The 23117-nt window shown below is 51.4% G+C and overlaps 1 protein-coding gene across 1 annotated transcript in view; it reads left to right on the top strand.

Annotated features, from left to right (window-relative positions):
- The window catches only part of LOC144164361 (2-acylglycerol O-acyltransferase 2-A-like), a 45389-nt gene extending 22711 nt beyond the window's left edge, over window positions 1–22678 (top strand). Inside the window, exons 4-6 of the mRNA XM_077694873.1 lie at window positions 976–1156; window positions 2763–2962; window positions 22234–22678. Of these exons, the coding sequence (XP_077550999.1) occupies window positions 976–1156; window positions 2763–2962; window positions 22234–22385 (533 nt within the window). The 3' untranslated portion in view covers window positions 22386–22678. The remainder of the gene's footprint in view (window positions 1–975; window positions 1157–2762; window positions 2963–22233) is intronic.
- Window positions 22679–23117: the final 439 nt, after the last annotated feature.

Here is a 23117-nt window from a genome sequence, read left to right as displayed (position 1 = left end):
CCGCCAAGTACTTCATGAGTCAAGTAGGAACTTCGTCGTTTGAAATACATTTGCCCTAACAAAATTTTGTTTAATTAAAACTTCGTTTCTCAGCTAATGATACTGCATTGCGTTGTGAACTCGTCGATGTCCTTTAACGCTTACGCCTGACCATTTCCGTCAGTCTCGGTTATTTGTTTAATATAGGCTCGGAGGACTCGCCATTGTGCTCTGTGTGCACTATGCAAGAGGACGTATATATGGCAATCTCCTGTGCCCTCAGCAAGCAACCCAGTGTGAAACAGCGGCTCTTGTGCTACTGCTACGAACTTATAGAGCAGAGTTGAATTCTTGGACCGTGGCGGAATCACGCTGACGCGGCGCTTGCGCCAAAAGACCTCTTGACTTCTATAACTTACTCAGGACTGGCCGAGTTTCTATATCATCGTGGTCCTCGGACCTTTTCTCTGATATTGAATTTTTTTTCTACGCTCCTTATTGATTTCATCTGATTCTCCCTCTTAACTTATTCATTGCGTCAGTGTACATTCTCCCCTTTTCTTATGCGCCGCACTATGTTTACACCCATTTGAAGCACCCATTTGAAGCAGAAATCCCCTTTACACCCATTTGAAGCAGAAATCCCCTGTTTGTGGAGCTAACCTCTTCAGTATTCATTACACTCTCTCTCTCTCTCTCTCTCTCTCTCTCTCTCTCTCTCTCTCTCTCTCTCTCTCTCTCTCTCTCTCTCTCTCTCTCTCTCTCTCTCTCTCTCTCTCTCTCTCTCTCTCTCTCTCTCTCTCTCTCTCTCTCTCTCTCTCTCGCGCGCGCGCTCTCTCTCTCTCTCTCTTCAGTGTTTTGAATGCATAATATATTCATGATCCCTTCATTTGGAGGGTGACATAACAAGTCTTGTGTTACGTGGAAGGCGGTTGACTCAATTAATATGTTATCTAGCGTTTCTGCAGTGACGCTTCTCTGTCGTCGTCTGCGCAGGCATGTGCTCGGTGGACAGGGACAGCCTGCAGTGGATCCTGACCAAGCGGGGCACGGGAAACGCTGCCCTCATCGCCGTCGGGGGAGCCCAGGAGTCCCTGGACGCCCACAAGGAGAGCAGCGTCATCACCCTCACCCTCAAGAGTCGCAAGGGGTTCGTCCGACAAGCCCTTGTGTGCGGGTGAGCGGTGAATACTGCCGCTTGCCGCATGCTGATGCGCATTGGTAAAATGGTGGCCACGGGTTTAGAACAATGTGATACCAAATGAAACCGTACGCACATAAAGGGTCGTCGTTATTGGTGTGTTCGAAAGAAAACCTGCAACACTTTTTTTTCTGCTTTTTTTAAGTCAAAATCCCAGATGCTTGCAGAACATCGTCAACCAACACATTCCGTACTTAGATTTGGGGGGCGCACAGTACCTCAGCCAAAAATGACAAATATAAGCCCAACAACTTGCTCAAAAGATTTTTCCCTCTTCCACGGTCTTGGCGTTCTTCGACCACTCGAATTCCGTCATTACGCCGATGTAGCGGGCTTTAAATGTGTTTAGCGCCAAAAGCAAAGCCAATTCACAAGAAAGGAGACAGGACAAGAACCATGAACCAATTTGCCCCCCAACAAGTTTTGTTAAATTAGATGTAGCGGCTATTGGCCGGCTTTCTTTCACTTGCAGCAATGAACGCATTCGATAGCAACTTTAAAAAGAAATCCGCCAAAACGAAGCAGAAAAGGAAGGCGTCTCTGCTGTGACGAGCGAATCGCGCAGTGCCGCTCCGTGCTGGCGATAATTATAGCTTTGGCAGTGCTTCCAAATGTGAAGGAAAAAGTGAAAGCGCTTATAGGAAGTGTTGGCAGAGTCCCCTTAAGATCCATACTAAACGGGAATCAGTGTACCCAATGAGGTCGTGGCCCCTCCTGAAAGCCGTTTCTCGAACCACATGCTGCGAAGGGCAAGCAGCCCAATTTGTGAGCGGCACCTGCTCTCCGTCCTCAGTCACCTGCCCTTGATGACTTCCTGTGACCTTTCATCCTCCTGTCTTTCCTTTCCCCTATTGCGTGTTCCTTGCCATCTTTTCTTTTCTCATTCCCTCAGAGATATGTGTTAGCCCACGACACGACGTCTGACGTCATAGTAAATTCATTATTTCCACTACCACCACCGATCATTTAGAAACGTTCAGTAGAGGTTATTGTATAGTATTCTGAAATGCTTATGCTAGTGGATCGTGCCTCGACAGGACTGATTGATTATATGCTTCGCATCCCCCAAAGGAACCTCGGCGGGACCACTTCCAATTAAGTTCGATCACTTTGCAATACCGATCCAACTGAATCTACATCGCACTAGCGGTTGCCTGACCCCTTTTACTTCCGTTTGTATCGTCCCGGACTACGTCGACACTCTGCCCACACTGTGATGTTCGAGAAACCCTCCAGCACCTGCTCTTTGAATGGGCTCTCTTTAGTGCGCAAAGAGTGTCCCTTGTAGTGTCTTGGGGACTGCCACTTTCTGTGGACATTCAACTTAGGTCCGTGGGAATGTCACAAACGTGCTTTACGGGCTACAAAAGCCCTGATCGCGTACTTGCAACACACAGGCCTAGACCAGTCTCTGTAAATAACTGAACGCATCTGTGCGCTTTAACATCTTCAGCGGCATCCCCATCATCTCTCTCGTGTCATCATCCGCTGTAGCAAGTTAGGCCTGTTAGCCCGGCTAACAACGCCAGACTTTATTAAAAATTGTTCTCTCTCTCTTTCTCTCTCTCTCTTCCCTGTGCAGCGCTGACCTAGTTCCAGTGTTCTCATTCGGCGAGAACGACCTGTTCCACCAGGTGAAAAACCCTCCGGGATCCAGGCTGCGCTCGCTGCAGGAGAAACTCAAGAGTCTCACCGGGGTCGCCCCGGCCATCTTCTACGGTCGGGGAATCCTGCAGTACACCTGGGGCTACATGCCCTTCCGAGAAAGAATCGTCACCATCGGTACGTCCGCACATTCTGTGGAATAGAGTTTGCCGTACGTTCCGTGTGCTCCGTATGTAGCGATACCCGACTGGCCACTTCCGCATCCGTTCCGGTGTGGCGGCTAAGTTCCGCTGACGGGCCGCCATGCGCGCGCAATCGTCCCGGTGGGGTGCGGCCCTCCTCGCCGTCCCCGCGCGCTCAGGCGCACTCGGGTCCCGCTACGCACGGTACATACGCAGCGTACGGAACACACATATGCTAAAACTCTCCAATGCTTTGTTTGAATCCGTGCAAAGCGCACGCAAGAAGCGGTTGATAAAAATTGGCTAGTATCCTTTTGTAAGCAACGGTCAAGGAGTCGAGAATAACTACACTCGAGATGTGGTTCTCGCAACTATTCATCTTTTTTTAGACGCAAGGTTGCAGAGTAAGGTACTCGCAAGCAAGCGAGGGATTTTATTGGTGCCGAAAGCCTGCGTTTTGGTTTGGACACCCCTTCCGACCAACTTCCCGTAGAATAAATCCGCCGCGGGGCTCGCAGTGCGCATGGTACGACAGTGCTCGGAAGTGCAGGCACTCATTCTTAACTTGAGGCGTACTTAATTTCCTTGCTAACCAGTTCGTGTCTACATGTGCGTGGTTGGAGGGAACGAGCTGTAGAAGGTACTTGTGGGTGTCACACTATTTTCTGGCGTAATAATTAAATCACTTTATTATTCAATCAATGACAAATACGTTGACCTGTCTGGTGGTGAACGATGACTTTCCAATCTGCGAACGACCTAGAAGACTGAAAAAGCAAAGGTTTTCCTGGCCTGGATTTGGACCATACACCTCTTGCTTATATCACAAGCCCGCTGATTCTCTGCCCAGCTATCATGAAACATTTTCACCTTAAGGTCAGTGGCAGGTGAGGGCTCTATGGGGGGTAGCAGATACCTACCACATTGTCTCGGCTTGTCAGTGCAATCCAGTTCTAACCCCCGACCCTAACCGTATACCCGAGAGTACTTCCAGGTGGCCTTACGACCTTCGGGCCCACAAGGCCTTTATCCAGAAAGCCAGGTTGGTGGCTCCGCCCAATGGGGTCCCGGAATAAGAACTCCACCTAGTATTTGTACAGCCCCATTATTGGGCTCGCACATCTCATTACTATAGAAAGCACTTTTCACTAGCACCACCGCCGTAACCCTAGTACGCAGAGAGTTGGAGCTGCTGGCTACGCATCTCGCGTTGCTGTCGACGCCGCTGCTTTTAGGACGCACTGCACGCTGGGGAAAGTGCGTAATTTGAAATCACCCCGAATAAACGAGTGTAGCGCTGCTCTACAAAGTCGTTGCTACACGACGTCTGCGTGTCGCGCCTTGCTGGTGTAGCGCGGTTGCTACATGACAAACTGCACATTTCAGGATGAACGCGTAATTTGCTGTGAGGGAATTGGATTTGGTTGCAGTAGCAGCTAGTGGTATGACGTCATGGAGGTCCTGTGATTGGATTGTGTTTCACACGAAGAACGTATGTAACAACTGCCTAGCGGTAATTTGCCCCATTTTTTACATGCATGGTTTTAGGAAAGGCTGGGTTACAAAACCTCTAGGTGTGAGGAGACTGAGTAAGCCTATTCATTCTCCCCGCGCGGACGTAGAGACGTTATTGGATGTAATGGAAAGTTTGGTGTGGTGAAGAGAAGATTGTTTTGGCTTGTCTTATGATTTGTTATTGCTTTTTTTTTTTGCACTTTGGAGGTGGTGCTTTCGACATTGCTCTTGCAGATTCCTCGCGGCTGAATAGATGAGCTAGCTCGCTCCCCTTACACCTTGGCGATCAGCTTTCCACAAGAAAAAGATCTTCTGGTCCACAGGAAACAGATGTTCTGGCCCAAAGGCCGACCCTTAACTGACAGACCTGGGTATCCGGGGCCCAGTGCAGTATATGCTGTTACCTCGCTTTTCTGATGGAGGCGAAAAGCAAAAACGTCCGTGTGTACAAGATTTCGGCGCACGTTGAAGATCCCTAGGTGGTCAAAATTAATCCGGAGCCCTCCACTACGGTGCGCCTCATCGCCTGCGTTGCGTTGGCACGTTAAACCTTACAATCAATCAATATGCTGTTACCGTTAGTTCATAAAAACCAGCTTGGCGTCGAATGCAGGATTTGAATAACGTTCCCTGGTAGCATGTTTTATTAATCAGAATGTCGTGTTATGGTAAATAGTCGGTCGTCGGTGAATCCGTGCAGGTTTCGCAGTTACAGCCTTTAGTCGGGGCAAAAACAGAAGCTTTTTCTTTGGGGAGGTGGGATGGAGTTACCAGATGACTCCTGTCCGTGAAACACGCAACCGGTCCAATCCGGTGTCGGCTTGCTTTTCGTGGACTCTGGAACGAATTATGAACGTGAGGGGAAGGGTGTGGGAGTAATTGTCGGTGTTTTCAACATTACCGGCGCCTGAGAAAGCCTGGGAGAAGTAACAGTTGCTGATAAAGCTCATTTCAGGTGTTGTGTCTATAGCTACCCACGGAGAATTTTTCCTCGTTTTTTTTATTTCTATCAGCCCCCAAAAGACTCAACCGAGATAATTCTTGTGCTAGTCTGGATGTGAAGTGGTGCGTTCAAGATAGACGCGTCTTTATCGCCCGGATAAGGGTATATGGAAAGGATAAAGCCCGGAACGCTGTCTGTACAGCAGGTTCTTGACGCACTTGAAAAGAGTATCCATTGTATACATACCACGTACAATTTACCGTAAAGCTTGCCAGTGCAATGCCCGAGCAGAGATTTTAGGGCATTTCTTAGAATATTTTAGGTTGAAAGATGCGTAGTACTGAGTTAGTGTAGATCACTGGTGTATGCAGCCTCGCCCGCCTGCCCAGGCTTTAAAGGGGCCCTAATAGGCTTTTAAAGGTCGCCATTTGAATCGCTCAATCGTTAGAGTACCCCTTCGCGACAACGTGTACCAAATATTACACCACTGCTTAAAGCAGGGCCGCACAAACACGCGAAAAAGAGTCTTTCTTTCTTTCCTTGTTTAACTACCGACCCTCGTCGCCATATTGCCGCGCTCTGACGTGCGGGAGAATGCTCTGATGCATCCTCAATGACGCACGAAGCACTAAACAGTAGATACGGCGCCGGTGGGCCCCTTTAAAGGGACACTGCAACACTTTTTTCAACTTTTTTTTTTAATCTTAAATGCTTGCCGAACGTAGTCAACCAACACACCCAGTCTTTGATAAGGGGATCGCAAAGTACCTCAGCCAAAAATTACTGCTCTATGCCCATCAGACAACTTGTAGGAGTGTTGTCATCTGTGCTACACTCGGTTACAACTCAAGAACGGCACCACCTCATGTACTGTATCACTCCGCCAAAGCGCCGGACCCGTGACGTCAGTGCGCGCGCGTTTTGAAAGGGGTTTGCTATGAATGCGTGATATCGTCTGCCTTGTCTCACGCAGTTTGTTTGTCGTCACTGGAGTCGTTTATAAGCATATTAAGTCCAAAAAATCACGGGAACGGCTCACGCCATGTTCAAAATATTCCCAGTAACGGTCTACTTGCGCCGCGAGGAGAAACATCCGGCTACGGTGATAAGGCACAGCGGCAACTTCCGGTGCCGTTCTTAAAGGAGCCATGAAGAGAAAACACAAGTTTGGTTCATTCAAAAGATTGTCTCGTTAGAATCATACTGACACCACTTTTAACGTAAACTTCGCTCAAATAAGCTACATAATTAGGAAAAACGGGAATGGTCATGCGACCCACCAGCTCATTTCCCGCAACAGAACCTATGTCGTCACATGAGCTAAGCTCTGCGATTGGCGGAGGCTGGCAGAAGCAGACGCAAATTAGGTAGAACTTACAAGTTAGACGAACGAGCGATTTGCGCTTAAATTTAGGGCACATTCTTTACAAAGCAATAAGAATGATGGGACAAACAGTGGAAGTTACGAAAGCACATGTAAACATAGAAGTACTGATGCGTTCTGCTGTTCGTACTGCGCACAGCAGCACTACGGAGCTTGGGGTTGTCTCAGACGACACTGGCCGATTGACGCAAGCAACGGTGTCTTACGTGACCCCATTTGTCGAGCGAGCACTGTTTCAGGGAACGAATATTTTCTCCCAGAACAAAAACAAGCCAGGTTTAAATGCGGGCAAAAACAAACCAAACGCTTGCCACGGTATGGTGGCGCCATCTAGGTTACGGAACGTAAGGAAACGCGGGAACAAACCAACACCACTGTACAGGGTGGAGACAACCTTCGGACGGTCCCGTGCCGCCGCAATTGGGCCAATGGGCTCAGCGCGTTATTCTTTTCGATTCCCACGAGACCTAGCAACGCGAAACAGACAATATGATTCAAACTTCTTCAGTAAACCGCATTGCGGCGATAATTTTAGCGCGGTTTTGACACAATGACTTGCTTCGGCGGCGAGCGAGCAACCAAAAATGGCGGCGCCAGCGTATACGTGTCTCTACCCTGTACGGCGGATGCGTGAATGAAGGTACTCTAGGCTGCAGAGCGGTCGATTTCAGTGATGTCACTTGGGACCACGAAAACGCACGATTGAGCGGGAAAATCAAAATTTTAACCTAAATTGTTTAATTTCTCAGTGAATAAAGCACCGTTTGTATCCGGACAAGCGCTGGGGGCACTATAAAACACGAAATCTTTCGAATAAAACCAACTTGCATTTTCTCTTCATGGCTCCTTTAAGCTGTCACCGAGTGTAGTTGGTACTGTTGCATGACGGCTAAGAGCGCGAAAACTGGACGGAAACACGGAAAGGCAGATACACAAATCAGCGCTTGTTTGTGTCTCCCCCTCTTTGTGTTTTCGTCCAGTTTTCGCGCTCTTAGCCGTCAAGGATAACTTGTAAACTCGCTCAAAAGATTTGTCTCTCTTTACCGGTCTTGGCATCCTTCGACAGCTCGAATTACGTCACTAAGGCCATGTAGCGGCTGTTGGCCGATTTTCCTTCAGTTGCAGCAATGAACGTTTTTCGATAGCAACTTTAAAAAAATCCACAAAAACAAAGCAGAAACGGGAAGGGGGGGGGGGGGCGTATCTGGTGCGACGAGCAAATCACTGTGTGCCGCTCCGTGCTGGCGATAACTATAGCTTTCGCAGTGGTTCCACACGCGAAGGGAAGGGTGAAAGCGCTTATCGAGAGTGTTGCAGGGTCCGTTTAAATGATGTAGCCAATCAGTGTTCCCGGCTCTGGGGGAAACGCGAGTGCGGTCCCGGCGAGCGGCGCTCCGGCACCGGCGGCCCTAAGGCGGCACGGCGAATGTCACGGCGGCACGGCACGGCGGCACGGCGAACAAGCTTACCTCAGTTTGTAGATACTGCGCATCGTTTACACGGTATGAATAACGCTCAAAAACACGGAGAGTTTCTGGAGGCTGAAACGCCGCTATACGCGCGACTGCGGCAAGCATCTGCCGTCACGGTCGACAAGGAGCCCACTCTGCGGTGTATGCATGCACGATACGGCATACATCGCAGCAGCTAAAACTTGTCACCACTCGGCATGCACAGCTCTGACAATAGGTTTATAAATGCGTTAGAGGGGGTGATACTGCAGTGAAAGATTGCGCCCGTGACCTTCGTAAAGCGGTGACTGAATAACTGCGGCGATACTATAGGCCTTTTCTACGCCGCGACAGCGCCGCATGCAGAAACGCTAGCGGGCGGCTAGTCGTCGGTGGAAATCTTCAATAACTGTCGCGAGCAAGCATGTTGTGTTTGGGACCCCCTACCTGGCCTTCAAGTGCTCGTTTCCGTTATTCTAAAACTGACGTGCCGACGCGAGGAGCACGGCCGCACGGGCGTCCGATGCGGGACGACTGCTGTTGCGAATCAGGGTAGCGTGGTCGAAGTGGACCGTGGTTGGTGTCGTGCCGGGGCAGTCATGATGACGAAGTTAAAGGAGAAGAAAACTTTATGAGAAGTATTTGCATCTTGATCTCAGAGAACAGGCAGTGCGCTCCTGCGCGTGAGAGATTAAATAGGCACGCTGATTCCGTTCCCTTCACCCTTTTTCTCGGCTGACGTCAGTACGCACCAATCACAAAATTCATGGTGCCGAGTAGCGCCCCCACGCACACACAAACACCGAGAGAGACCTTTCTCTCTTGCCCCGGGAAGTTTAAGGTTGCCTCCGCTGGGGCTATTAGCCTGAGCTCGAAGCCCTCTTTGTCCTTTAGATGTCGAAGCTCCAGGAAGACGTCTGTCGGGTGGCTCGTTGAACACATCTCTAGTGTCGTCGCACACACCACAAAAGGGCATGACAATGATGCGCAGGCACACCGCCGAAGCATGCAGTGCGGGGCACCAAGATATGCTATTGTCAGCACCGCTGCTGGCCGGTTGGCGCTTGAGGGGCCACGATGTCGCTGAAAGGGGTATTGTGCATGGCTACATAGTTCACCGCGACGTCATCATGGACCCACCGGGCCGTCGAACGTTGGTGAGGAAGGCACGCGGCCGACGGCAGGCTTTGGTGTTCGATCCGAGAATCGTCTAGGAGGGGTTGCAGAACGCCGCCCACTGGCCCCGCTCGGCAGTAGCGGCTGTAGTAGGCGGGGCATGCCCGTCGACTGCTAAAAAAAATTAAAGTCGTTCCACTCAATGTGAAAGCTGTCGGAAGTGCAGAGTAGTGATTCGCCATAATGGGCTGCAGCGCCGTTATCCGCTCACTGCTGCCACCCAATGCATTACAGATTTCTCGCCTTCGCAGTGCTCGCGCGCCCCCGGCCTGAAACGGCCCCAGCGAGAGTTCTGCTCTTTTGTAGCGTAAGCTACACTGGCGGAGGTTGAGCAGTTTTGCTTGGACCTTGAAGGGCCGTGCTGCGCAAGCGCAAGGAGCATTGGATTGGATTGAATTGGATTAAATTGGATTGTGCAATCCAATCCAATTGGAGTACAGGTGTGTAGAGAATTGTAGAGAATCCAATCCAATTGGAGAACAGGTGTGTAGAGTGTGTAGAGAAAGCACATGGCAACACTTAAAAATGGACTACGATCCCGAGAGTTCAGAAAAAAAAATAAAGCCGTTCCACTCGGTGTGAAAGCTGTCGGAAGTGCAGACCAGTGATTGCTGGAGCCCTTCTGCGGCATTTCGAACTCGCTATTTTTCTCTTGCGCGGCCGCTTTTTTTTTTTTTTTCGCTCATTATCGTAAAAACAACCCAACGACCGTTCCTAACTAAATGAACGCAGGGGCTGCCGGTTATACACACAGATTTTGCCTGAATTGTACCTGCAGTTTTCTTTGCGCTACGCAACACGGAGATGTATAACAAGAGCCAGCGGTTCACGAGGTTCGGACGGTTATGACTATTTAAACCGCGTGGTTTTCGAAGCCTCAGCGTGACACTCTGACGACGGTACATCAGGCTTTACTTGGACCCGTTGTCTCACTGTGCTACCTGATTACGGCAGTCAAATCGACAGGTAGCGAGCTACGACGACAAGGCGAGCCCATAAAGTGCTCTGCACTGCAAAAAAGCGTGACGTACGTACCGCCGAGCGGAGCCAATGTCTGCGCGCATCTCGCATTTTGCCCCGTTTCTCTAGGTGGTCTTGCGCCTGGTCGGTGACGTCACAGCTTCCACAGTGCTTTGGAGGCGCGATGAGTGGGTAAAAGCTCCAGGGCTTATTGCTGGCCCGTTTTAGTTAACGATAACTCGGCAAATACTCAGCGCTTTTAAACCAGTTTTGTTGCAGGACGTTTCTTGGATAGTACTCCGGTGATTGCGTTCGTAGAATCGCAACCTTTGGAACCCTGTTTAGGGCTGCTACAAAGCTCGGGAACGGAGTCTGAATGACGAAGTCATTGGCCCTGCCTATCATCAAAAAATTACGGATAAACTTTCTGAAAAAAAAATCAGCAGGACAATTTGTAGGTCACGTATAGTACACGCACTGCGTCCGGAAGTTTATTATTTTGAATTTTCAGTTTCTCCCTTGTTCTAATTTTGCTAAATTTATTTAGTTGGTTTGTTGTTTCTTATTTTTCTTTCTCCTTGAATTTTATGTTACCCGTTTCTATTTATTTCCGTGTCCCCCTTCCCCCGAAACAGATGTTAAATCTTGCCTCCGCCGCCGCTCGACGTCACCTTAGCGCGTCTTCAGAAATGTCATTTACGTAAACCATACAGATGGTTTGAAATGGGAGGTGCTCCTGTGCTCGTATATTGGCGCAACGCGAGCATTGTTTCAACCAGTTGCGATTTTAAAACTTCATGAACATAGCCAGGGTTCCACCGGTCTGATAACCTCCTCTTGTGTGGCGTGAGTGGGGGTTGAAAATGATTCACATTTTGGGTAATGCGGTGTTCAAGCCCCCTGCGCCACCGCCTGCGCAGCGTCAGAAGAAATGACAGACGGTTTGGCTGCACCCATTACTAAATAGTGTGCGAAAGCATTTTCTGCATCCAATTGGGCATTGCTAGGCCGTTAGTTGTGCAAACTGTTCCTAGCTATGTAAATGCTTTGCAGTCGCTATGTCTTTTAGGGGTGTACACATCATTATAGTGCACTGGTGCACAGCGTGGGTCTACGCACTGATGTCCTTACAGATATCGCGTATGCACCTCCCGGCAATCGCCACGCGGATTTCTGTGTGTGGTGTTGGACATCACGCGACGAATCTCTTCTTTAGACATTTCCGCATTAATTTCACACGTACGTGAGCGCGCTTCAACCTGGAGGACTTAGGCCGCGGCTTTGGACCCAGGAGTGTCTTCTTTTCTCACCAGCTCAGGAGAGGCTTCATACAAAAAAATTACAAATGTGTGATACAGTTTGATAAGCTAGAAGAGCTTTCGAGCTAACAACCAAGCAATTCTCCTCCCTCCAGGGACTCCCCTACACACCCGCTATGACAGGGGGAGGGGTGTACAGCCACCCATCTTGTTTTCCTAAAGGCACCCCCTGAATTCGTAACGATTTTAAAGCAAAGCAGCACTACTTTTGTCCAGCAATTTCATGGAGGATGCGCAAATGACCTTTTGACCGGAGACACACCCCTCGAAGCGCATCGCGTGATTCGCCGGCCCGCTGTTGGCGCGTGCGGGCGCCGACAGCGGTCGCCACCGCCGCTGCGGCCGAGGCAGCCGACCACCCCCGCAGCCTCCCATGCATGCGGCGCTGGGTCGTTTCGAGCAACGTGACTCGTCTAGCCCCCTGCGAAAAGAGCGGTGCGTTCGCCATGAATGAACGCCGCGTTCGTCCGGCCTCCTTCTCTGAGCGTTGCACGGAACCGAACGGCTTTGAGACACGGTCGGCAATACAGATAAATGAAAGGTTTAACCAAGCGAAACCAAGACTCAATCAGACTAAGCCAAGCTTTTGCTTCACATATCCAATGTTAGCGGAGCTAAGCCGCAGCCATTTTTTTCTTTTTCTGTTACACATGACGCGGAATTTTGTTATGTTATATGTGGTCCATCTTGCTTAGATATGTGTGTTGAGGAGTTCGGCTTTCATTCCTGCGTAAAGTGATGTACATGTTCGCAATCTTCGTCATGAGGAATGCCGTCATAAATTAAAGACGACTACTGCTTCTAGCTCATATATACTCCCCACTAGAAGCTGGGACATCCCGCTAAATTTAATTCCTGGGGAAACCCCAGCCTCCTTCGACGAAAGTTACCACTCCCATTAGCCTTGGTGAAATGGGGCCCATTTAGCGAAAATCTGTCCTGTGCTGCCGTCCGTGCCACTCCTGAGCACATCTGTGAGCATCGAGCGACACGAGGTTGTCACTTTACACTTCTGATTCCTCGTTTCAAGAAGGAAAGAGGATCGGCATTTTTGTAGCGTGAGCTACACTGGCCGAGGTTGAGCAGTTCCGCGTGGCTCCTGCAAAGCCGTGCTGCGCATGCGCGAGGAGCAGTGCCGCCTCATGGCGCACAGCTGGCACGCCGGAGCCGCCGCCGCCGCGACTATATTGTATTGTAAATCGTTTTAGCAGCAGTAAGCATGATAATCAGCTAATCCTAGACAACCAGAAAACCTAAGAATAACCAGCTGAACCTTAGCTCACGCTACGTATATCCTGGCATAGCCGAACTAAGCCACTGCCATTTTTTGAATGCAGAGCATTTCTTTAACTCACGATGTTATGCGTCCGTAACTCGGCGTCCGCACCACGGCAGCTGCGCCCTCTCCCCCACTCCTCCTCGCCCTCAACACGCTTGCAACAACAGGTGCAGCGCGCGCTCCGGCGTTGCAAGCACCGTAGCAACAGCAGGTGCGGGCGCGTCGTGGCGTGACGGTGGCGTGATAGCGCGCTCTCTCTCCGCCTCCTCTCCCTCTACTGCGTTCGTTGGGAATATAAACCCGGGTGTCGGCGCGTCAGCCGCACTCCAGTTCTGCTTCGCTCTCTTCTCGTCGCGGTTGTCGCAGTTGCTAAGCAATGGAAGCAAGACCTTCAACTAGTACCGCGACGCAATCGAACTTCAGCGTCGCGGCACCAGTTCAAGGTCTCTTTCTCTCTCTCCCAAATCATACCAACAACAACAACAACCCTACCACCACCATTACAACACCCATCGCCACCGCCACGCGCGTAACGCCGCTAATGCTCTGCATTTACTCGTGTCCCTCCCGCAGGGGCATGTCGGGGTCCCTTTTTTTCTCTCACTCTGACGTGGAAAAAGGAATGTTTACGCCTCTTCCTGGCCAGTAACTCTGTCGACCATTAGGCTTCACTCTGGAACGGGCAATGCCTGGCGAACGAATGTTGTTTCGTAATCAATAAGGGGAGTGGAATGAAAAGTTTTACCGAAAGCAGGTCTTGTCTCATGTCATTAGACACGTTTCGTCGATGAGGAGACCAATGCGAGGTGGATGGTGGTCGGAAATGGACGAGGTCAGGGGCGAACGCAAAGTGGGACCGAGGGGCTGAGCACCCTCCTGGAACTTTGGAACTCAGAGAATTAAGAGTCGGAACGTACGAGACCACCAACCCTGTTTAGTATCTAAAAAAGAGTAGTTACAGTTAGCTATCTTCCTGAATAATGTCCCTGAAGAAAAACAAATACCACAATGCATTTGGGGGTACATGTAAAGTACACTCGAGGCACAACGAAGTTTTTTTTATTCTTAAATTCGAAATAATTCCTTGTTCAGGTCTTTAAAACGAAACTTTTATTCCGTAGTTTGTCAAGTGTCTTTGTCATCTTCATACCGCAACTCACAGTGTTCCACACCCACAACTCATCCCAGCGGTGCGTCCGCCAACGCTGTCACGTTAGGTCTAACGCTTCGCTTTGAGGCCTAAAGACTTCAGCGGGTGCCCGCAGCCTGACTTGCATTCTGCAACGACATCGCTTGGTAAGACGTCAGTCTCCGGGTTATGTCTGCTCATGATTTTAACACGAAAGTTTTATGCCGAAGTACACCAAGATTTCACTGACCTCATATCCATCATGGAAATGACGCCAGTACACCTTTGCCGAAGCGACCCGCCAGCAGGACCTCGCTCGCCAAGCACACCCACAAGACAGCCGCCGACGTGCAAATCGTGCTGAGCTGCAGATTTCACTGCACATTTCACTTTCGTGTTTTACCGATTCGTGTGACAGAGGAATCAACCACAGTTTTTTTTCATTCTGCTCGAGCGACAAAACTGATACAGAGCAATATGCCCACAAAAAAAGACATAACCAGGCAGGTGTATTGGCCAACATTTATTTCTTTCTGGTGGTGTGAGTCTCAGAACACACACCCACAACCGCCCACACCTGTCATACGGGTGTCACACCTGTCATACCTGTCACTTACCATATTTTTTTTGTTTTTAAATCATACCTGCCATCAGCATAAACCTGCATGAAGGTACTGGCCAACGCCTTCATTTGCATTTTCAGTTTCAAGCGAGTCCGAAAAAAACTCACACGTTGTGACACCGATGGAACCTGTGCCCACTGATGCTGGAACCAAAGAACTGTGCCGCCGGCTGTGCGGCGTGGTGTAAACATCAGTGATGACGATACAAGACACACGTCTGGTTACCGTGGGAGAAGCACGACATGGCCTGGTTTCCTATGAAAGCAGGTGCAGTGCTCTTCCAACAGCTTGGTCAAGATGGTTTCTTTATGAACACGACAAAAAAGAATTCCACCTTAACCCCCGCCGGGAGTGAAGGCTGGGGCGGAACTCTTTTCCCAGACGCTGCAAAGGGCCTGTGGCCACTTGACATCCGAAGAATTAGTTCCAGCCCTTCCCAAACAAACTCTGTTAGAACTGAGGGCTTCCTCGCCGGGCTGTAAAGGGCCTGTACCTATAGTTGAAATCCGGACGGTTCCCGGAGTTCCAGACCCTTTCAACCAAGCTCTACTCGAAGCGAGGGAGTCCTCTTCGGGTGAGAAGGGGTCTGTACCCACCTTGTAATCCGAAGGGTTTCCGGAGTGCAGGATTGGTCCTGTAAAGACTCATTTACACTAGTAAAACGAGCTTTCTAGCTGCACCTCTACACTATATAAAGGGTAATTCTACTTTTATAGGTTTGTATGTTGTTATGGCGGGGCTCTTTTTTTCAAGGAAAAAGGCCTGGGTGCCTCACTTAGCAACGTTGCTGTTCGTTACAGAGAATGGTCGCCGTCGTAAAGAGTAAGCAAAAGACATTTCGGATCGCACGGGTATCGAGCCCGGGTCGCCAAAGTCCGCGCCGGGTCCTTTACCACCGCACTATCTCGGCGCGTTACCAGCGGCGGAACAAGTGTTAAAGGGACCCTGCAACACTTTTTTCAACTTTGTTTGAAACCTTAAATGCTTGCAGAACGTAGTCACCCAACACACTCAGTGCTTAAATTAGGGGGTCGCAAAGTATCTCACCCAAAAATTACTGCTCTATGCCCATCAGATAACTTGGAAACTCGCTCTAAAGATTTTACTCTCTTTCCCGGTCTTGGCGTTCTTCGACGCTCGCATTACGTCATTAAGGCCGTGTAGGGACTGTCGGCCGGTTTTCCTTGAGCTGCAGCAATGAACGATTTTGGATAGCAACATTAAGAAAGAAACTACAAAAACAAAGCAGAAACGGGATCTGGTGCGACGAGCAAATCACGCAGTGCCGCTCTGTGGTGGCGACAACTATAGCTTTGGCAGTGCTTCCAGACGCGAAGGAAAGAGTGAAAGCGTTTATCAAAAGTGTTGCAGGGTCACTTTAAGGCGCGCTTATATTCCAACGTTTCCTGCGGACTGGAACGCGGTTGCTGCGGACGGCGGATGGCACGCGGCTAGGCAGCGCCAGCGATAATTTGTACCCCTGCACGCTCCAGCTCCGCGGGTGCAGCGTAGCTGTGCGTAGCCAGATGGTAGTCAGGGCTCCCTTCGGGTGGCGCATGCGCAGAAGGTTTTGCGACTAGTGCGCCGACTCTCGTGAGATCCACGAAACGGTCGAGCCTCCGCTCTAGCCCAGCCGTGGGCGAGCAAGGGAACGCGCGTGCTCCCAGTCCGGGCGGGCTGGCGAGTTGCATTCTGGGATACGGGGCCAACGTGTTCGCCGCGCTCGGCGGAAAATAGAGACACGTTCTATTGGCGGTGAGATGTTTGAGTGGCGCCCCCTGGCTCTGACGTCGGCTTAGGGACTCGCTCCACTGTCGTCTGCTACATTCGGCCGGTCTCCCTGACGCCCGCGGCGGGAAAGCTGATGGAGAACACGATCCTGGCCCGCCTCCAGTGGATTGCTGATCGTCGGGGCGTCTTCAAGGAGCAGCAAAGCGGCTTCAGGCGCCACCGCTGCACGGCTGACTCCCTGGGAGATGTGGTGTCTATGCTGGAGCAGGCCCGCCACGACAAGGAGGTGGCCTTCTTGCTCCTGCTGGACATGAAGTCGGCCTTCGACTCCGTCCCTCACACGGCCATCCTGGACGCCCTGGACAGCTTGGGCGTTTCGGGGCACCTCCGAAGATACGTGAGGGCGTTCCTGACTAACCGGACCCTACGAGTCAGGGTGGGCCGAGCAACGAGCAGCCCAAGAGATGTCAGCTCGGGGGTTCCCCAGGGGAGTGTGCTCAGCCCATTCCTTTTCAACCTCGTCCGGGCTCCACTCCCTGACTGCACCCCAGCTGGGCTTGCATTTCCAGTGGGTATGGCAGTCTATGCTGACGACATCGCCATCTGGGCGCACGGACCAACGAGACTACTCTCCAAGGTGAAGGCGTGTCTCCAGGGGGTGCTGTGGGCAGTCGCCGCCTTCCTCACAAGCCGTGGCCTGCAGCTGTCCGAGACGAAAACGCAGGCCATGATCTTCCACTCGAGGGGCTACAGAGCACGCAAGACGACACCACCGCTCACCTTGAACGGTCAGACTCTTCCGTGGTCCACTAGCGCCAAGTATCTGGGGCTCCTGGTCGACTGCCAGTTGTCCTGGCTACCTGCGGTGAAGGCGCTTCGGAAACGCACAACGAGGGTCCACCAGGGCGTGCGGAGGATGCTGGCGCATGGACAGGGCTGCACACACACCGTGGCGCTGAAGGTGTTCCACGGTATGGCATCGTCCGCCGTCCTCTATGCTCTGCCTTTAGTGCAACTCAAGCCGCGCCGGTGGGAGGAGCTGGAGGTATATCAGCGCCGGGCTATCCGCCTCTGCTTGGGCCTTCCGAGCACATCTCCGGTGGCGGCGACATACACGGAGGCAGGCTTATGGCCCATCCAGATGCGGGCCCTGCAGGTGGGTCTCCACCACATCCACCGCCTGCAGGGCACACCTGACGGCGTGGCACTCCTTGAGCGCTACCGCAGCCGGCCCAACTCTCGGATGGGCATGCTGCTCAGTACGTACGAGAGCCACATCGCGTTGCCGCAGCGGCCACGCCTGGAGCCACCACCCCCAGGCACGGGGCAGGCTCTACGCATTGTCACCACATTGCCGGGGGTCCGTAGTAAGAGGTCGACTCCACCCCAGGCTGTCCACCAAGAGGTGGCTGCCCTGCTGCAGGGCGACGCTGCCGGACATCTGCAAGTGTACACGGATGGATCTGTACAACAGTCGATGGGCAGAGCCGGAGCCGCCTGCACGGCCCTAGAACTCGGCACCAGCCAGGTGTGCAGCCTGCCCTTCCCTGCCTCATCCACCCACGCAGAGCTGGCTGGACTTCACTTGGCTGCAGATCTTCTTCTCAAGCAGGGCACCCAGGCCCGGGGGGCCATCATCCTGACTGACTCACGGTCTGCCCTCCTCCGTCTGCGTGCCGCCGACCAGCCAGCCAGCTCTAGCGGCTACGTTGAGCGGTCGCTGGCGGCCAAGCTTCATGCGGTGGAAGCGCAGGGGTGTCCACTGCGACTTCACTGGCTGCCATCTCACGTGAACATCACGGGCAACGAGGTTGCAGACGCCTTGGCCAAAGGTGCTGCTCGCCAGGCAGGGGTTCCAGCCTCCCGGGATGTGGTGTCATTTGACGCTGCAAGGACTATCCTGGCACGAGTGGTGGAGGCCAAGCATCCAGATGCCCGAGTAGTCAGTGGCCAGGCCCCACGGGTCTTGCCCGGACGCATTAGCAGAGACGCCCGGTCGCTCCTTCTTCGCCTGCGGCTCAATTGCTGCAACGTGGGAGCGCGCTTGCACCACCAAGGCCGCCGAGCATCCCCCACCTGCGCCGACTGCCCAGAGCCCGAGACGCTAGAGCACTTGCTGTGCTCTTGCCCGCAGCACGACACCGCAAGGACACAACTCCGGGCCGAACTCCAGCGACTCGGTGCCCCAAGCCACAAGCTAGAAGACTACCTGTTCCCCACGGGACCGGACGCCATCCGACGGGAGGTCTTCCAGCACCTAGTCAACTTCCTGGTTACAACAGGACTAGCACTGCGTTTGTAGCCATCGAGTCATGGACTAAACGAACGCGATATAGACTATCTCCCACTCTCCTAACGCTCTCCTCTTCCCCCTTCTCTCTTCCTATCCTTTGAAGCTCCAATCCCCTTCCGTGGACTGGGTCGTATGAGGGTGAACTCCCCGTTGAGTTCAACAATATCCCCAGACCTTTTCTCTTCCCTCCTTTGTTATTAAATCACCACCACCACCACCACCGCGCCGCTGCTACACCCGCGCCGCGGCCGCCCGCTTGACTGGCAGCAGGTGCTGTGCTAGAAATCGCCCCCTTTGATGCTTTGGTGCTTTAAAAAGCGTATTTTCAGTCAGATTCAGACAGCTCTGAATGATTTCAAGCTCTATACCCCGCAAGTTTACAACACACGAGGAGAGAGAGAGAACGACTTTCATAGAGCATCGCTCAGACGATCGTGTGTACCTCGTCCAATCTAGCGTATTTGCGAATTTCAGCGCTCAGAGCTAATCGATAAGTATTCAAAATGCGTAGGCTTCCCTAAACTATTTCTGAGATGCCCTTATGAAGACTCAGCAGTCTAATGCTACGCACCAAGCAGCGGGTCGGACAGCAGGAAATAAAACGGGTGTCTTTTATTTCTTTCGTTGTTGTTGACTTGTGTTAGATCAATGTTTTTTTCTGTGCCCAATGCATTAATTTTTCTGCACCGTCCCAAACGTTCTAGGAGGTTTGGGGATGTTTGCGAGGCTCACAAAGTTCGTGTGGATATTTTCTTCGCGCTCTAAGGTATACAGTACCTTCGAATTCGGAAATGGGCTTTCCTTATGGCTGCGCACAAAGTACATACCCACAGCGTGAGTTGTTTATTCACATTTAAATGCAATGAGAAGTTTTCAGCTATATACGCCGCCGAAAAACGGTGCAGATAACGTTGTCGACAGTACTCAAAGGCGGCTTTTGAGCACCGAATTTCTATCGAACCATCATTATCGTAACGAACTCAATCTCAACCCGAACAATTATGTCATGATTACGGTGTTGAAGGCTTGCTTTACTTGCTAACGAACGCTAATAAATAGTATACATGCCGGTTTTCAGTATAACACAATTCGAAACCGATGAATATGTCTAAACAGCTCTTTATTGTTTTCCTACCCCTTCACAAATCCTGGCCTACTCGGGATGACGTTCGATGAATTGAAGAAAATTACTCTTACTCCCTCGTCTTGGCCTGAGGAGCCTGCCCACTAACCAGCTCGATTTTACTGTTAAAGTTTTATCCTCCTCCTCGTCCTCCTCCTCTTGAGTGCAGTTTTACTATAACGCCTATCTGAATATTGGGATGATATGGCTGCGGTGAATGCACCGAAATATCCCTCCAAATCTGAACAAACATAGTCTTACTGTGTGTTTGCCATACAGGTAACTCGTTTTGCTCAATAAGCCTCCATACTGGTTAGAAGCCTGGTATAAAATCAGCGCGCGCCTATACACACAGCAGATTTTTTCGGAAATCAACCTACATTATTTGTGCCCCAAAGTGCATGTCGGCACACTTTCATGCCGTGACAACGTAAAGTGACTTGATACAATAGTTTCGAGCGTTAGGTAAGGTTGCCAAATCTGTTTTACCTTACATACGATTAGCTGGAATCGTAATGCCTTCTGCCAAAACTGACAGCCCCGAAAGCCTGCAATTTGTTTTGGTAGTCCATTTTCGCTGTTGTCAGTTGTCATACTCCGGCGGTTACCTTTGTTCGAAAGATTGCTGAATACAGAAGCTGACGCCTAGCTCCGACTCTTCACGCTCCGCACAGGACCAGCTTCGCAGCAATGCATGGGCGACGCCGGCAATGTTTTTTTCCGGAGCGGTATCAAAAACTATACTTAAAATCACGCCTTCAGCTAGTTCATGCGATTTTAAGTCTTTTGTTGTGAAAAAAAGTTGTGCATACGCGAGATCTCCTACGGACAAGCACAAAAAGTCAACCGCACGCGAAGAAACAGCATTGAGCGCGAGCCCGAGTGAAGCAGACGACAAATGCGAGAATCCCTAAGCCGACGTAACGGAGGCGCGCTCCGCAGCGTCGCCCGTGGTCGCGCTCACCGCCAATATCAACGCCCGTGCCACCGAATTGCGCCGAGCTCAGCTGAACGCGCCAGCGGATATATGACGTCAGAGTATAGAGGGCCCTCCATTCGCCGAAGTAATAGCGTGGCCGTGCCGGGCGCGCGCCGACGCTACGTCGGGGTATAAACGCAACTTCAGTCTTGCGGGTGCTGCTTGACTGGTGAACGCGACGGCACGTGTGCACAACAGGTGAAGGCTAGCCACAGAAAACTGTGATTGTGGGGAAGCTGTGTATGCGGGAATTGTGTCGCCTGCAGTCGACGTTAAGACGAGAAACGAAGGGCGAAGAAGCGGAAAAGACAACGAGAAAGTCATTCTTTCGCTTTTAAATCGCGCAAGCACGCATACTTAAGTGCCAGAAGGAGTTTTGGTGTGTTTCTTTTTTGTTCTTTTAAATGCAGAGCATTTCTTTAACTCACGATGTCACCCGTTCTAGGAGTCCGTAGTAGTCCGCATCGCTCGCAGGTGCGCCCTCTCGGCGAGATCGTGGCGTGATAAAGGCGGGTGTCGGCGAGGCTGGAACGCACTCATCGCCGCGTTCCCTCGTCAGCCCCGCTCCTCCTCGCCTACTCTCCACTCGCACCGCGCGCTCTCTCCGCGGTCGGTTCGCGCCCAACAGGTGGGGGCGCGCGCGTCGCGGGATCAACAACATCTGTGGCGTGATCGTGACGTCAGCATCGCGCGCGCGTAGCGCGATCGTGGCGTGATAAAGGCGGGTGTCGGCGAGGCTGGAACGCACTCATCGCCGCGCTCTCTCGTCAGCAGTTGCCACAAGTGCAACAACATTAACGTAACGCAAACTACTTAACGTCGTGCGCCCCCGGAAATGCTCTGCATTTGATCGGGCCCCTTGCGAGGGGGATGTTTCTTTCATCTTTTTTTGCTCATCCTTGCGTGTCGTCTACCCGCTTCTTCCCTCAGGTCTGCCTCCCCCGCGCACCCTTCTAAATAAAACCCTACATGCGCCACTTAGGATAGAAGTAAGACAGGGAGAAGGAAAGTGCCAGTTTTCGACTGTTTCGTCGCTGAGGAAATAACTCCAGCTGGCACCTCGCGCTGTGCATGCTTCTTGCCTATTTGTAAAACACTTTTAGAGCCATGAAACCAACACCGATCCATTTAATGCACTAGCACCCTACCCTGTTCCGAGTAAGAGACTTGGTGTTGTTCTCAGCCCATGCTGCTGTTTTTCGACTGCTCACCCCCCCCCCCTGCCCCATAATCGGTGCTGTTCTAAGGCGGGGTGAAAGAAGTAAACCAGTGCGAGTTGCTCGCATGTCATTGTTCCAGTGGCCTTTGAAGTGCTCGCTATGAATAAAAAGTTTAGTTTTGTTCTTTACCTACATTCGCAGTGGGCAAGCCTATCCGCGTGGACAAGAAGGAGAACCCTACCCAGGAAGACGTGGATGTGCTGCACGAAAAATATGTCACCTCGTTGATGCAGTTATTTGAAGACTACAAGTCGAAATATGACTCCAAGGACCGAACGCTCAGGATAGTCTGAAGGGAACACTGCTTGCATTTTACTACTGTATAGTCCACCATCATTTTGTCACCATAACGGTGGAGCTACAACGACCTCTCCCACCGCGGGAGCCCTCCGCATTAACCGCTGCTGTTGATCACTCTCATGCCACCATGACGAATGTCCCCTCACGCGAATAAACTGCACTACTCGTTTTCATTTGGGTAAACTAATATTTCTCTCTGTCTGCATCGTCTTGAGATCGATTCGTAATTTTACAAGATTTCTCTTTTCAGAAAATAAACGTGCATTTCATTCATCCACTCTCGTAACTTTGCAAAGGAGTAATTACTGTCCACCAAAACGCCAGCATATACGGTTACAGCCGAAAGTTAAACAGCTTTCCCGAATATATGCATCACCCGCCGCGGTGGCTCAGTGGCTAAATCGTTGTGCTGCTGAGCGCGAGGGCGCGGGTTCGATTTCCGGCTGCGGCGGTCGCTTTTCTGATGGATGCGAAAAGCAAAAACGACATTCCGTGTGTACGACATTTGGACGCACGTTAAAGAACCCCCTCAAGTGGTCGAAATTAATCCGGAGCCCTTCACTACGGCGCGCCTCATAGCCTGCGTTGCGTCGTCGCGTTAAACCCCCACTAATCAAATATATATATCTCCACGTGAAAAAAAAAATTCGGTCTATTCTGCCGGCGAGTGTGTATAACCAGCGGGGCTGTGCTGTCATTGTCACTTAGTACCGGCGATCGCGATG

This window comes from Haemaphysalis longicornis, unplaced genomic scaffold (assembly GCF_048455015.1).
Source record: "Haemaphysalis longicornis isolate Haplotype H1 unplaced genomic scaffold, Haemaphysalis longicornis Haplotype H1 scaffold_13, whole genome shotgun sequence".
Classification (NCBI taxonomy): Eukaryota; Metazoa; Arthropoda; class Arachnida; order Ixodida; family Ixodidae; genus Haemaphysalis; species Haemaphysalis longicornis.
This window is presented reverse-complemented; position numbering and strand designations above follow the sequence as displayed.